The 17,073-nt window shown below is 47.5% G+C and overlaps 1 protein-coding gene across 2 annotated transcripts in view; it reads left to right on the top strand.

Annotated features, from left to right (window-relative positions):
* The window catches only part of FAM120A (family with sequence similarity 120 member A), a 453,805-nt gene that overhangs the window by 246,215 nt on the left and 190,517 nt on the right, over window positions 1–17,073 (top strand). For both annotated transcript variants that reach the window (XM_086939166.1, XM_086939165.1), the window contains exons 9-10: window positions 968–1,192; window positions 10,490–10,664. In XM_086939166.1, the coding sequence (XP_086795292.1) occupies window positions 968–1,192; window positions 10,490–10,664 (400 nt within the window). The remainder of the gene's footprint in view (window positions 1–967; window positions 1,193–10,489; window positions 10,665–17,073) is intronic.

Genomic DNA, 17,073 nt, shown 5'->3' on the forward strand with positions numbered 1-17,073 from the left:
CATTTTGCCATCCTACTTAGGATACGGACTTAAAATTTACTTATTCTCCTAGTTTTGCGGTTCCCAATATTCAACTAGTACATGGACAATGCATAAAAACACGTTATGTGCACATGGTCAAAGATGTTTTCTAATATGTCGGTTGTTTTCACCAATAGTTATGAACTCATTTTCATGTCTTTGAGGTTTTCTTTTCTGGATCAGTGTATTTATTTGATCTTTTTATATTGTTGTGCTTGACATGTCCTGCTTTCTTATAAATACGGTAGGGTATACGTTTCATTTTTATTATTGCATACATTTGTTAGCAAAGATGCATTTATCCAAAGCAGTCTCTGATTCTTTAGGTTGAAATGCAAAACAGCTTCCTTACTAGCCACTGCCTTGGTAGATGGCCTCCATGCCCCCCTCTCTTCCAGAATTGTATGATATTTTACTTGCAGAATAGTCTTAAGTACCTGTTTTTTTATCTTTTGTATCAAAGGGACTGATTTAGATCTCGGCAGACTGGTTACTCCATCACAATTGTGACTGATATCCCATCCGACGAAATATAAATCCCATTACATCATATGGAATTTGTTTCGGCGGATGGGATATCTGTCACCGTTAAGACGGAGTAACTCGTCCGCAGAGTTATCAATTGGTCCCTAAGTGTATTCATAGGCACCATTTTGTTGTAAAATGTAAGGAGGCCATTTAGGCTACTTAGCTTTTCTTCTGTTCTTTCATCTATTTCAGATTGTGTTTATTTTTTTTAATCAGATATCCATGCTTCCAGCAGTTAATGGCTATTACCAAAATGTTTTTCACAATTTATTGTGCTTGTGTTCTGTAACATTCCCTGTTGAAAATATGCCTTTAGTCTAATGTGAATGCTGTGGTGTATGCAAACGTGATGGCAAATTTAATGTAGTAATGTGGATAAACTGGTATTTTTATTCGTTTTTGTATGTTTATATTATAGACAGAAGGTCCCTCAGCCCCCTCTTCTACAAACAAGACGGTTGAAACTAAGGGGAACAAAGCCAGCAACGTACAAATCCCATGCCTGCTGTCAATGCCTACTAGGAACCACATGGACATTACCACACCTCCACTGCCTCCTGTTGCACCTGAAGTTCTACGAGTTGCTGAGCACAGGCACAAGAAAGGATTGATGTATCCGTACATTTTTCATGTTCTAACAAAGGTATAGTGTTAAGAAATTATATAGTTATTTCAACCTGTTTTTGTTGCATGAGATTTCGTTTAGGACTTTGATGTATCAACCAGCTTAACATTACTTGACGAGATGAATACTAAATATTCGATTTTTCTAGTGTCTAATTATTTCGCTGCTAGGTCTTTTCCTCCTAGAATGCAAAGACCTTTTGTAACAATTTGGGGTAGTTTGTGCTTTGGCTTCCATAACTTTTTTCCACATCAGGTGTCTGTGCCAAATTTGGATCCTTTTTACCAACATCCTCGGGATTCCATAGGTACCCAGGGTTTGTGGATTCCCTTGGAGAAGACTGAGAAAATAGCCAATATATAACAAAAATGTGGATTTTTGGGGAAAAATAGGAAAAAACGTGCACCACAAAAAGCATCTGGATTTTTTCCTAAACATGGCATCAACAAAAATTTGCTTTACAAAAATAATTTTCCTGGCTGTTAGAAACATGCACAGCTGAAAAAAAAACCAAACAATTTTTCGGCACCATAGTTTTGGCATTTTTCAAAGAGGTAGCTAATTTGTCCTAATTTTTGTGCTTTCAACATACTTCCAATTGATGGTGGAGAACGGGGTGTGAAACCCAAGGATGATCCCGTAAAGCTATAGATTTCTGAAAAGTAAACAAAATTATGAGTTCTTCAAGGGGTCATTTGTGTATCTCCCTCAAGGTTTTCCCAAAGAAAGCAACTGTTGAAATTGAAATAAAATGAAAAGGATTATGAAAAAACACATATTTGTGCCAAAGTTTTCATTTGCAACTTCTCACTTCCCAATTTATAAAAGCAATGTACTATTGTGCCTGCTTGACCCTTCTGGATGTGGGGAGGGTTAGGATTTGTGGATTTTCCTAGAGCCCTATGAACTAAGAGCAAACAATTAAAATTCAACTTACAATGCTTTTTCAATTCACATGGTAAAATATAAAGAGTGAAAAATGAATATCAAACAAACTTACACATTTCTGAAATAGAGACCAAGTACCATCTTTAGCACCTTTGCTGCGGGGCTAATTCTCCTGCGGCGCTGGCGGGAAGGGAGGCGCGTGCAGCGCCACGGTGCTCGTGACGAGCTCAGCTCAGCTCAGTTCGTCACGCTGCACGGTGAGCTGAGCTAGTCATGGCCACGCCCGTTTAATGGAAAGCTCAGCACAGGGGGGGGGGGGGGGGGGGGAATTAGCCCCGCGTGTGAGCACTGTGCGTGTCATGACGAGCTGAGCTCGTCCTGACCACACGGCCACCGTGCCTCATGACGAGCTCAGCTCGGCATGAGCATGGAAGGGGCTAGGAGCCGTAGGTCTTTTATACATCTCAGAATTTGTGGGTACCCATAGTAGATTGATTCAGAGAGTATTTTTCAAAAAGACTTTTCTTATGCACTGGCTTACATTTGAAAGGCACAAATACAGAGAAAAACAATTGGTAATAACTGATCTACTATTATGTATTCCCCCCCCCTCCCAAGTCTCCCAATTAAAATGGTACCTCACTTGTTTGGGTTGGACTAGTGCCCGTGGCAGGAAGACCCCAAAATGCAACATGGACAATCACATATTTCCTAAAAACGGATTCATTTTTGTTTGCGATGTGGCTAACTGTGAATTATGGGCCCTAGAAAAACCTAGCAAAGCTGTGCATTTTTGAAAACTAGACTCTCTCATGGCCCATCAGGTTTTGTTTTTACCTAGAATGCCTTGCAGTCATCAAACTTTGACTAAACAAACAAATTTGCCTCACATTTCTGTGATGGAAAGTTCAGGAATCTGCAGGGAGCCACACATTTTCTACCATACTCACTTATATGGGTAGGCCTAGTGTCTGCAACAGGAAAGGCCCTGAAATACAATATAGAAACATGGACGTTTCTTGTAACAAAAATGATCTGATTTGGTAATGGTGGGTAGTAGCGTATATTTGGCTCTGAGGATTGATGTCCACTCACAGCAACCGACGAAAAACAGACTTCTGCAGCGTGAATCTTTCTGGATTCACTATGCTGTGCATATTCCGCGGTCTTGTGGTTGGGTCCGGATTCGTAGTCTTTTCTTTGGTTTTTTTTTTTGTTTCTTTTTTTCGTCGCCCAGGTGGGCGTCGGCGTCACCCCTCCTTGGGTGTATTTACGGTGACGTCGGCATGCTTCCTGCGAAAGCTCCCACCCTTGGGCGCCATCTTCAGATTCTTTTTTCCGCGGTCGGGTCTGGATCCTTCCCGTTGGGCTCCAGACATTTTTGGAGAAAGTACTAGGAAAAGATTGAATTTGGAGAAGATATCGAAAGAAGAAGACTATGAAAGACTTCGCCGAACACTGCCCGGCGAAAGGAAGGAGAAATCATCGAGGACTGAGACGATCGTCGACGTTCGCGCGGCCAGGGAGGCCTAAACACTCGATGATGGACAACACGCCGTTCAAGTTCTGCCCTAACTGCCACCACGAGTTCGCGCAGAAAGACCAACACCCGGTTTGCAACCTTTGCTTACCGGTAGAACACAGAAGCGAGGACTGCAACGCCTGCTCCGTCTTCGCCCCGAAGACCCTGCGTGTGAGGAGGAGCCAGAGGGTAGCGCATGCCACCCTCCAAGGAAAAGCCCCGACGCCATCGCTGTACGAGCTGGGGATGCCCTCGGAGGAAGAGGACAACGCTGCCGCCGAAGACGACAGCTACACGGTCGTAGAGACCGATTACACGGAGACATCTGATAAGGTAGGAGACTCGTTGTTCCCCAAGAGCACGAGAGACTCAGTCTCGAAAAAACGAGGGCAAGACCCCGAAAGCGCCGACGCAGAGACACCTGGCGTCCGCGGCTACCCACAGGCCCAGCGGATCCTCTGAGAAGGAGTTCCTGGCGCTGAGAGCTGTTGAGCAGCAGAAGTCGTCGAAGATCGTCCCCGAAAAGGACCGATCGACGTCGAGGGAGAAAGACCCTAAAGCCTCGACGCCGTACAGGGACCCGAAACCCAGTTCGACGTCCAAGTCCTCGACGCCGAAACTCTCACAACCGAGCCAGGCGCCGAAGAGAGTGGCCGAACAATCCGGCGCAGACAACGCGGCCGAGATGGAAAAGAAAAAACGGCGACTAGAAGCCGAAATGGAAAACATCTTGCAGCGGAAAAAGGATTTCGACGCCAAGACGAGAGCCTTCACGATTCTCCACAAGACCAAGCCAGCCATGCAGGAACTGGTTGAGGAGGAAGACTAACACGTCGAGGAACATGAGCCTGGCGCCGAAATGGTCGACGACCAGGAAGAGGACGAGAATCCCTACGAGGCTTACAGCTATGAGGAGGAAGAGGACAGCAGGTTAGATGCCGAGTCGGCCACCTCTGACCCGCAGGAGAAGGATTACCTGGATGTCGACACAGAGAGCCCGGAAGAGGCAGTCGACACATACCCCTCGAGGCCATCGCCGCCGGACGACATCGGGGCTTACAACTCGGTGATAAGGTCTGCGGCAGCAGCTTTCAAGCTCAAGCTCGACGAGGAGAAGCAGAAAGCGGACTTTCTCCTCGAGACATTACTCCCCACGCAAACAAGGAGCCAGTATCTACCTATGCTCGACAGCGTCTTGGCGCAGGGGATGGAAGCATTCCGGGTGCCCGCAACATGCAAGGCAGTCACTCCCAGAACCGAAAAGAAGTACAAACATTCATCGAAGAACCCAGCCTACATTCGAGGCGTGGTCTCCGCTGACTCCATCATCACGGCCACAGCAAGGAAGAGGGCTAACGTGGCCACTACTTCTGGACCTCCTCCTGATAAGGAGAGCAAAAGGATGGACTTAGTGGGCAGAAGGATCGAACGGAATGCCGCGACCCAATGGCGCATGGCTAATTCCAATGCCCTCATAAACAGGCACATGTACCAGATCATGGAGGAGCTAGGAAAACTGGTGAAAGACCTACCCCAGGAGGCCAGGCAGAAGGCCGAGAAACTGGTGGAAGACTGGAAGAATGCGGCAAATTGTTGCCTCAAGACGGCCCTGGATGGAGCAGACACCTCCAGCAGGCTCATGATGATGGGTGTCACGGAAAGAAGACACGCATGGCTCAGAATCTCGGGCTTCAAGCCTGAAGTGCAACACAGCATCTTGAATACTCCGTTCAACGGCGAGACGCTGTTCGGGACAACAGTTGACGACAAGCTCAGTCAACTAAAGAAAGACAATGAAACTGCACGATCCATGGGAGCTTTGCAGTTCAGAGGCAACAAAAGGGGCACCCAGTCACGGAGGCCCGGCGGAAGAGGTGGAAACCAGCCAGGTACTTCACACCAGGCTTTCCAACAGACGCACCAGGCTGACTCGCAGGCGCAACCGAGTCAACAGAAGCAGTCCTGGCAGTACCAGTCAAGGGGCCAGTCCTTTCGAGGGAGAGGAAATGGACGAGGACAGCATAAAAGAGGGGGCCAGCAGCCCGCCTCTAAATGACTTCAGAGACACCCGTGTGCCCGCCCACAGAAAGGATCCCAGGGGGCAGCACGTACAAAGGGGTCAGGACACAATGGACAACTACCACCACGTAACACCAGTGGGTGGAAGATTAAGATTCTACCTCCAGGAATGGAGAGAGATCACATCAGACAAATGGATTCTAAACATAATCCAATTTGGGTTCTGCTTAGAATTGGAAGGGAGGCCAACAAGCAGAAGACCAAAGCGAAAGCCACTAGCAAACGAACAGCTACAGCGACTTCAGGAAGAAGCAAGAGAGCTCCTACAGAAGGAGGCCATAGAACGGGTTCCCTTCAAAGAAAGAAACAAGGGAATATACTCAACGTATTTCCTCGTGCCAAAGGTCGATGAGACCCATTCTGGACCTCAGGTTCCTGAACACATTCATAAGAACACAAAAATTCAAAATGACCTCCCTGCAGGAGGTGCTACCGCAATTGCAGATTGGGGACTTCATGGTCACGATAGACCTCAAGGACGCCTACCTGCACATACCAATGAACGTAACGCACAAACATATGCTCAGGTTCACGGTCGGAGACCGCCACTACCAGTTCAAAACACTAGCCTTCGGTCTAAAATCAGCACCGAGGGTCTTCACAAAGTGCCTCGCGGCACGCGGAGCGCACCTACGAAGGCAGGGAATACATGTATATCCTTACCTGGACGACTGGCTAGTGAAAGCAAACTCGTACCAGAAATGCAAGAAAGACGCACATACAGTGACGAGCACGCTGATAAACCTGGGGTTCTCCATCCATTGGAAAAAATCATCAATGGAGCCGGAACAAGTAAAGATCTACCTGGGGGCACAGATCAACACCTTACAGGGCAGAGTGTTCCCCAGCGACAAGAGAGCAGGGGCCCTGGTGAGGGAAACTCGCCTCTACCGGAAGGGACAAGTTCGGACAGTGAGGACTGCGAGCAAGATCTTGGGGATGATGGCATCATGCATCCACCTGGTACCAAACGTACGACTTCACATGAGACCCATCCAAGAATGGCTCCAGGAACAATTGTCACAAGCTTCAGGAAGTTGGGAGGATCTAGTGGTTGTGACTCACGCAGTGCAGAAGGAAATGGCATGGTGGACCATGGAGAACATAGCAAAGGGAAAACCTCTTACACCCCCAACACCAACAGTGACCATCAAAACAGACGCATCCCTAATGGGATGGGGCGCTCACATGGAAGAGCTCAAAGTGAGGGGTCTGTGGACACCAGCAGATGCGACAAAGCACATCAATTATCTAGAATTGAAAACAATCTTCCTTGCATTGAAAGCCTTCCAAACAAGACTGTACAAGCAAAGGGTGTTGCTGCAGACAGACAACACCACAGCGATGTTCTACATCAACAAGCAGGGTGGAACACAGTCAACAATGCTTTCGACACTGGCGCAGGAGAAATGGAGATGGGCCATCCCCCTCAGGATAGACCTACTGGCCATACACCTACCGGGGAAGGAGAACATTCAGGCAGACTGGCTGAGCAGACAGACATCGGCATCCCACGAGTGGGAGCTCAATGCTCAGGAGACGAAGTGGTTGTTCAACAAGTGGGGAACGCCATCAGTGGACCTGTTTGCAACACGCCAGAATGCCAAATGCCAAAGCTTCGCATCCAGACAACCCGAAGATGGGTCCCTTTGGGAATGCCCTATGGATAGATTGGTGCGGGACATTTGCTTACGCTTTTCCCCCGATACCACTGATACACAGAGTGCTGAGCAAGTGCAGAGCGAGCAACATGACCCTGATACTGGTCGCACCACAGTGGGCCAGACAGACATGGTACTCGCAGATCATGGAGATGGCACAAAGTGCACCCCACAGATTCGGCAGAAGAAAAGACCTGCTCTCCATGCACAACGGAGAGGTACTGCACCCAGAGCCAGAGAGCCTGAGCCTAGTGGCGTGGCTCCTGAGGACATAGAATTCGCACACTTGAGGCTGCCTGAGACCACCCTCAGGATCCTTCGGGAGGCACGAAGGCCCAGCACACGGAAGTGCTACGTGGCAAAGTGGAAGAGATTCACAATATGGTGCAGGAAGGAAAGACTTCACAATAAAATGAAGAAGGACTCCACAGTGCTAAAATACCTCACGCACTTACTGGAGAAAAAACTCAGCTCGTCCTCCTTAAGAGTACACTTGGCAGCAATAGTCGCCTATACAAGGGGTGAGATGGGCAGGAGTTTCTTCACGTCACAGGTTGTGAAGAGATTCCTGGAAGGAGCGAAGAGGATCGCACCACCCAAGCGGGTGCCACCACCGGCATGGAACTTGAACATAGTCCTGACGGAACTCATGAAGGAGCCCTTTGAACCACTCCACAAGGCCTCACTAGAAATGCTGACCATGAAGACAGCTTTCTTGGTTGCAATAACGTCCCTACGCCGAGTGAGCGAGCTTCAAGCGCTAACACTGCAGGAACCATACATACAAATACACAATGACAGGGTTGTGATGAGGACTGACCCACACTTCTTGCCAAAGGTGGTGTCCAAATTCCATATGAACCAGTCCATACAGATACCGAGTTTTTTCCAAAAACCAACAAATAGCGCAGAGCGAGCCCTTCACACCCTAGACGACAGAAGGGCGGTCATGCACTATATCGAGAGGACAAAAGGACACAGGAAGACAAAGCAGTTCTTCGTTTCATTCGCCAACAGTTTCATGGGAAAGGCTGTAACCAAGAACACTATTGCACGATGGATCGCGCAAACAATCCAACTCTGCCACAAACGGGCAGGGCAAGAACTAGCAGAGGGGCCACGTGCCCACTCCACTAGGAAAAAAGGTGCGACAATAGCCTTCCTGGCTAATACACCCATACAAGACATATGCCTGGCGGCAACATGGGCTTCAGTGCACACATTCACGAAGCACTACTGCGTTGATGTTCAGATGAACAGAGAAGCAGAAGTCGGACAAAAGGTGCTCCAGCACATATTCAAGAACCAAAGCTCATCTTCCACCCAGCCGCCACAGAAATGAGAAACCTCTACAAAATCTATGCACAGCATAGTGAATCCAGAAAGATTCACGCTGCAAAACGAATAGTTTCTTACCTGTCGGTGTAGTTTTGCAGCTTGATGATCTTTCTGGATTCACTAGCGAACCCACCCACCTCCGCCAGAAAGATGAGGCTGGAGAGGAAAGAGGTGGTCAAAAAAAAAAAAAAAAAGCAGAAATGACTTTATATACAAAGCGGTTAAAAGAAGTTTCACCTACATAGAACATTGCCATCACTTCGGAGACGAAAGAAACACGGAAAAAAAGAATCCGAAGATGGCGCCCAAGGGTGGGAGCTTCCGCAGGAAGCATGCCGACGTCACCGGAAATACACCCAAGGAGGGGTGACGCCGACGCCCACCTGGGCGACGAAAAAAAAAAAAAAAAAGAAAAGACTACGAATCCAGACCCAACCACAAGACCGCGGAATATGCACAGCATAGTGAATCCAGAAAGATCATCAAGCTGCAAAACTACACCGACAGGTAAGAAAGTATTCGATTTCTGAAAACTAGACACCCAGGCTAGTCCAGGGTGCATGGGTTCCACAAAGGTTTCTTACCGGCAGTGCCCTGCAACCCTTAAACTTCTCCTAAACAAATTATCAACGTTATTTAATATAAATGAATGTCACCAACACAAAATATGGTTCTCAGAAAAAGGATTTTTTATATATATATGGATACGTTCTACCAAAAGTATCATTGTTCCTCATGATGTACTTTCCTTTAATTATAGAGGGCAATCTCTAACAAACAGAATGCTTATAACACATTGGTTCAGCATCTGTATTAATGAATAGGGTAACAAAGGATAAATAAGTGCGTAGGATACTTCTTACCCACTATATTATTTGTATATAGTGAGGTATATATACATTATTATTTTGTTGTATATTTTTGTATATATTTAGTGCAACTGATGTGTATAATTATATGTATGTCATTTAAAAAATACATCCATATATATGTGTGTATATATATATATATATATATATATATAACCAATCCTTTTTTGTGAACTGCATTTTGTGTTGGCAACATTCATTTATATTAAATAACGTTGAGAATTTGTCTCAGTGGAAGGACTAATTGATATTTTCCTATCCATTTAATTATTATTCGAGTATTTGTTCCAAAGCATTGTTCTTTGTATTTACAAGTTTATATGTGCCCAGATGCGTTTGGAACAATAGGGCTCCCCCGTTTGGATATTAATAGTTTCTGTCAATGCTCGGCATGAGACCCACAGCTGCACATGCTATAAATGGAAGAGGTTACTTACCTGTAATACTTGTTTTGTAGCTTGTAGTGCTGTAGTTACAAATGCGCCCTGCCCTGTCCTCGTCTCCGGATGCAAGCACACTGGAGGGGGCTTTTTGTTTGTTTTGCCACACATATACGCATACCCTGGAAAAGGGCAGGTCATGGTTGGCAAGAATGCAATCTGATGTGGGTTTGTATTGATGTAATGTGGGATTCAGAGTATGTACAGTAATTTACCCCAAAACTGAAACTCCATCAGCAGAAACTTCTAATAGTACGCGCCCCACGCTAGGTGTCAGGAATTTGCACAGCATGTAAATCTTCAGCACTGCAAGCTGCAAACCAAGGTGTACATGTACATAATGTTTTCTTTCCATTTGTAAGTGCTAAACTATATACCCTTCCAAATGTGCACTGCAATTCACCAATCACAAATTTACTTGTTACCAAAGTGTGTGTAAGAATTTCATAATTCTTTACAACATTTACTTAAAAAAACCTCTCAAGGGCCTTGTCCACTCATGTTTCTCATTTTTAAAGGGTGAAATCAAAATCCAAGTGGCAATTGAGGATGAGATCAACAAAGACCTGCCTCCTGCTGCTTTACTTTACCGGCCAGTTCGTCAGTATGTTTATGGAGTCCTATTTAGCTTGGCTGAAAGCAGAAAGAAAACCGAAAGATTGGCTTTTAGGAAGAACAGACTTCCACCAGAATGTAAGTATATTTGATTACCCTGTCTTTAGTATATTGGCCTGCTGCTTCTTGTTAGTTTGTCTATTTGAAATGTATTGTTCATGCCTTGGATCACATAATACTACTAACGCACCTTACTACTAGCTGTGTGACGGGATTGAAGCTAAATTTACATTTTACAAACTGTAAGAATCCCCTTTGCGTATTTAGGTTCTATTGGTGGGCATGAGTGAATGAAGCACTTTTTAAGCACAACAGCCCCACAATAAGGGTGTCCCAGCAGTGAGTTAAAATCAGAAAGGAATACCGGTAAAGTCAGGTCTTAAAACCGTTTTGAGACCTACTTGCTGGGCAATCACTGTCCCTTCCTGGCACACTATGGGTATGACCGGGTATGGCATTCAGGCTTCACCCGGGGCTTTCGCGGGGTGGTGGTCGGGCTGAAGCAATCGCTTCCCTTTGTGCTTACACAGGTCATCCACGACTATCAAGGCACTTCGGTGGCCCTTTGTGGCTTTTTGAATGGCAACCCCCTTAACTTAATATCCATATACTCATCCCCATCGATGCTCACGGCGACCCTGGAAAAATCCACCGAGCTATTGACCTCCCTTTCCTTGGGTCCCACTTTCCTCAGGGTGACTTTAACGCGGTTTCCTCCCCAGATCTGGACACAACGGGCCCTCCACCCCACAGTAAACTGGCACCGGTGAAACAATTAACAAACTGGTCTGAGTTGCTGGGCCTCTGCGACGCATGGCGTACCTGGCACCCATACACTGAACAATTCACTCAAACCTCTGCAGCCCACCACACGCAGGCGCGCATAGATGCGATCTTTGTTCCCTCAACGGACTGCACCGCGATCCAGGATGTCCGTATCCTCCCTAAAGGTACATCTGATCACTATCAAGTGCTACTTAGAACGGGGAGCCCCCCCCACCCTCAGTGCGTTTGATGTAGAGGTTGAACGCCTGATTTCTCCAGGATAAGGAGTTCCGGAAGGTAGTGGGGATGGATCTCAAGCAGTATTTCCTGACCAATGACAGGTCGGTGTCCTCTCCAGGCACCCTCTGGGAAGCAAGCAAGGCCACTATCTGGGGTGTCGCTAAGGGTCCGCTCAAGCACCAGCGGCAGATCACCTCAGGAGAGGCGCAAGCATTGCACCTCGAACAGTCCTCTTCTGCAGTTGCTGACGCTTCCAAAGAGAGACTTCTTGCTCACCTCAGCTTTCCTTAGGGGCAACTAAACTCCTCTGGCGCTCCTCGGTGGCCAGAGTATATGGCTGGGGCGACAAGAACTGTTCAATTCTCCATAGATTGGCTACCCTATCCAGGGCAAACCGAATTAGCCCCGAAATAATAGACCTGGACGGATCGGTACGTTGCTCCCCACTGGAGATGGCTCACGCCTTCGCCTCCTACTATCACCAACTCTATATGGCCAAAACCCCAACACTTTCGCTCTCGGGCTTGCTGGGGGCCAGGGGCGCTCGCCTTCCACACCTGGACCCCACTGTCCAGGCAGACCTGGACCGCCCTACGCCCACAAAGAGATTGATAAAGCAATACCCCTTTCCTCCTCTGGCAAGACCCCGTACGGCCTCCCTCAGGAATACAATTTTCTATATCGCAAGACCCTCATTCCTCACCTAGCTAACCAGTTTGAGGAGGCGACTGAAACGGGTTCCTTCCCTCCTGAGACGGACATGGCCACCATTGTAGTTCTTACCAAATCTCAGCCACCCTCCCCGCGGTGTACGGACTACCGTCCCATCTCCTTTATCAACACGGAGCTGAAACTTTTCGCTACTATTCTTGCCCAGCAGCTAAAACCCTACCTGTCCGTGTTGGTTTAACCGGACCAGTGCGAGTGCACGCCCTCGCGCAATATCCGGCATTTTCTCCGAAGGTAGCATCTGGCCCTGGCTCACCGCCACTATTTGGCGGTCCGCCTTGTGGACTTAGAGAAAACCTTTGATTCGGTGGACTGGGGGTTTTTAAATGCTGTCCTCGCTGCGGTGAATTTTGGTCCCCACTTTCGGGGTGTGGTTCGTGTTCTGTATGCCCGCCCGAAGGCACGCGTTCTAGTCAATTGTGTCTTGTCTGAGCCCTTCTCTATCCACAGGGGCACAAGGCAGAGATGTCCCCTCTTCCCCCTGCTCTTCGCCTTGGTGATGGAACCCCATGCGGCCCTGATACGGCCTGAAGGGTGTGTGCAAGGATGGGAATGGCCCAATGCAGAGGCTGACAAGATCGCTCTTTATGCAGACAACGTCCTTATTTATCTAGCAGATCCCGCCCGATCCGGCCCTCAATGCCTCCAGATTCTACGCTCCTTTGAGCAGGCCTCCAGCTGAATCCCAACGAGTCGGTCCTGGTCCCTCTCCATCATTCCAGAGAATGCTATGACTGTCAGTCCAACATACCGCTCCGACGCCAATCGTTTAAATACTTGGGGATATGGGTCACTCTGCTCCCTGAGCTAGGCTAGATCCTCAACGTTACTCCTTTGGTGAAAAGAGCTAAGGCAGATCTCAGAAAGGGTCAACATTACCTCTGAACCCTATGGGGAGAGTCGCCTGGTTGAAAATGATGATTCTCCCTAGGTTCCTCTATGGACTCCAAAACACCCCTGTCTGCTTTATGATGGCCTGGTTTCGGGAGTTGGACAGCATGGTCTCTAAGTTCCTCTGGGGGAAGGGGAGGGTTCGCTTGGCCCTGAGCGTATGTAGGGTTCCTTAATTTGATGGGGGTCTGGGGATGACCCATTTATATCTGTATTATCTGGCCAAGCATTTGCTATCCATACACAACTGGTTTAATTGGGGCTTGTCCCACCCGGCCTACAGGCTTGAGCTGGGCGAGTTAGGCCTGACCAAAATCCAATCTCTGATATGGGGAGCCCATTCCATCCCAACTACCGGAGGTGACGCGCTCCGTGCTATTGGCCTGGCGGGCAGCGCTGCAACACACTAAATGGACGCAAAAGCTGACCCAGTGCACGCCCCTCTGGCAAGGCACCTGGCTTAGAGAGGTTAGTGGGCTGCAGGGCTTTAGACCCTGGGACCTTATAGGATCTCACAATTGGGTGATATGTGGGCAAGCGGTCACATGCACTCCTTCAAAGACCTCCGCACCCGGTACTCCCTGCCTCAGACACAATTTTATAAATAACTAAGGCTGCGCCATGCCCTCCATGTACACCTCACGGAGGACACACGGATCCCTGAACACAGCCTGCCAGAGGCGCAGATTATGCTGGGGGACCTGGGGAGGGGGGGATGGTTATCTCCCGCATCTACCAAACACTGGTCAATAACACCCCGACCACGCTAGATCGACTCTGAAACCAATGGGAGGAGTGGGTGGCATACTGGAGGAGGAAGACTGACTTAATGCTCTTACAGCTCCCAGGACGGTCACAGCATCAGCCAGGCTCCGTATGGTACAGCTATACTAGTTGCATGCAGCCTACCTGACCCAGTCACGCCTTCACCGGGCAGGTTTTTGCCTAACCCAGCCTGCACCTGGTGCTCCCATGCACTGGCTGATTTTTTCCACATGGTATGGGTATGTCCTCGTTTGACTATGTTCTGGGTGACATTGAGGAAGAACTCACGGAAATACTGGGATGGGACGTCCCTCACGACCCAAGCCACGCACTACTGGGTATTACAGATGGGCTGGATTGGACCAAAAATGAATAGCTGTTTCTAACTATGGTGTTGATGGTGGCTAAGAGGGTCATAGCAAAAAACACAGTTGATGGACAGAATGCAGAACAATGTCTTACATTCACCCCAGTACAAAGATCTGGGCCTAAATCCATCGTCTTTTTGCACTCCACACCACCCTAGGTCAGACAATGGCTATATGCAAATCAGCCTTGACCCTGTGCCTCATGGGAACAGTCCAACCCGAACTACCAAGCCATGTCTTTCCTAGACCGGAATCAAGCATCCAAGGACCAGTTTCTGGCTATTAGCCTTCTTCAGCCTGGATAGCTTGACTTCTTCAGCCTGGATAGCTTGACTCCAGTGATGTGGAGAGCCTGGGACTCACGTCTAAGCATACCCAGCCCACTCGGGGTGAAAATTGCAAAAAACACAGTTGATGGACAGAATGCAGAACAATGTCTTACATTCACCCCAGTACAAAGATCTGGGCCTAAATCCATCGTCTTTTTGCACTCCACACCACCCTAGGTCAGACAATGGCTATATGCAAATCAGCCTTGACCCTGTGCCTCATGGGAACAGTCCAGCCCGAACTACCAAGCCATGTCTTTCCTAGACCGGAATCAAGCATCCAAGGACCGGTTTTTGGCTACCAGCCTTCTTCAGCCTGGATAGCTTGACTCCAGTGATGTGGAGAGCCTGTGACTCACGTCTGAGCATACCCATCCCACTCGGGGTGAAAATTGCAAAAAACACAGTTGATGGACAGAATGCAGAACAATGTCTTACATTCACTCCAGTACAAAGATCTGGGCCTAAATCCATTGTCTTTTTGCACTCCACACCACCCTAGGTCAGACAATGGCTATATGCAAATCAGCCTTGACCCTGTGCCTCATGGGAACAGTCCAGCCCGAACTACCAAGCCATGTCTTTCCTAGACCGGAATCAAGCATCCAAGGACCGGTTTCTGGCTATCAGCCTTCTTCAGCCTGGATAGCTTGACTCCAGTGATGTGGAGATTCTGGGATTCACGTCTGAGCATACCCAGCCCACTCTGAGTGAAAATTGCAAAAAACACAGTTGATGGACAGAATGCAGAACAATGTCTTACATTCACCCCAGTACAAAGATCTGGGCCTAAATCCATCGTCTTTTTGCACTCCACACCACCCTAGGTCAGACAATGGCTATATGCAAATCAGCCTTGACCCTGTGCCTCATGGGAACAGTCCAGCCCGAACTACCAAGCCATGTCTTTTCCTAGACCGGAATCAAGCATCATAGCTGCATCTTGGAAATGCCCTGATCCCCCGTGCATTGGGCAATGGCGGAGAGGGGTTGACTGGTGTGCCACACAAAAGAATCATTTATGAGGCACGCGGTTGTCCTAAAAAGTATCATAGGGTCTGGGGGAAGTGGTTGGGGGAGTTGCAATAGACATGCAGGGAATGTTCAATTGCATTCTATTTTGTACCTTACCGGCTCCAAGTTGAGGAAGAGTCGAGCCGTTGACTGTGATTTTTTTTATTCGCATTGTTTCGTGATGACTGGCTGGCAATGTTTGTCGAAAAACAATAAAAATGTGTATATAAAAAATAGTTTTGAAACTTCATGCAATTAATTTCTGTTTCTAAGTTTAGAGAAAGGGATTTCCAGAACTTAAGGACAAGATAAGAAAATACCTGCACCCAATTCTCATACTGCTTATACTAGGACTCAAAGCCCTTAGAAACACACAGCTTTGCCTTTTTAGTTAACGCCTTAACCGCGGCGGTGGAAGGAGACACATTGACTAACTGGGAAAGAAAGTTTGGTATGCATCGCCTCCTAATATGCCAGGTGCCAGATTTTCCATCCTCACCCTTCGCTATGATAATGAATAGTTGGTTTCACTAGTAAGGATTGTTGGAGTCTTTCCCTAACAAAAGCCAATCTAAAGCAAAAGGTACCAATGGCACCTCCGAACCTTGCCTGTATTTATGCACTGACTCAAGATAGGTGCTGGAGTTGTGAAGACGGGGGTACCAATCAACCACATTTGGAAGTCTTGCTCGGCCAGCCACACATTCTCGAGGAAAGTTCTGAGGCATATTAAAGGAACTTAAAAAAAAAAAAAAGTATCCCTGCAGACTGAACACAAACTATTCTGGGTATATGACCTCATCATTGGGCTATAATGCAACAAATGCTGGAGGGTGGTAAGACAACTAATTGCCCTTCCATTGCTCTTTGGTTTAATACATTATGCCAGCCCCAAGCAATTTATCTCATAACACACAATTGAGCCCCAGATAGAGAAAAGAGTGCAAATTCACATTGAAATAAACCATTGGTTCATTGTTTTTCAAGATTAGGATGCTTGTGGACCTCCACCTGTTTAACTGACCCACAGAAACGATCTTCCCCTACTCTTGCCATACTAACCAACTCATTATGGTCGATTCTGGGGCCTGGCGTGTTAGGAACAATTACCCCACACACTACCACTACACAACTATCTTGCTCTGTACAACATCTTTTCTCTCTCTTAAAATAGCACACCTCCACTTTGCCTGTCATCTGTATCAACAGTTGTAAGTTTCCATAGTGTTGCATGGAGGTTTGGGTGGAGGAGGATATGTGTTCCTAACCTCCGCATTTCTATCTTTTTTTAGTGCATTATTATTAATGAAGATGGGTTGGTTGTAGGGTTATGGTGCCATATTTTAACGCATACTCAGGAAACCAAATGAAAGGAATTTGAAAGAA

Source organism: Lissotriton vulgaris, chromosome 9, assembly GCF_964263255.1.
Source record: "Lissotriton vulgaris chromosome 9, aLisVul1.2, whole genome shotgun sequence".
Taxonomy (NCBI): domain Eukaryota; kingdom Metazoa; phylum Chordata; class Amphibia; order Caudata; family Salamandridae; genus Lissotriton; species Lissotriton vulgaris.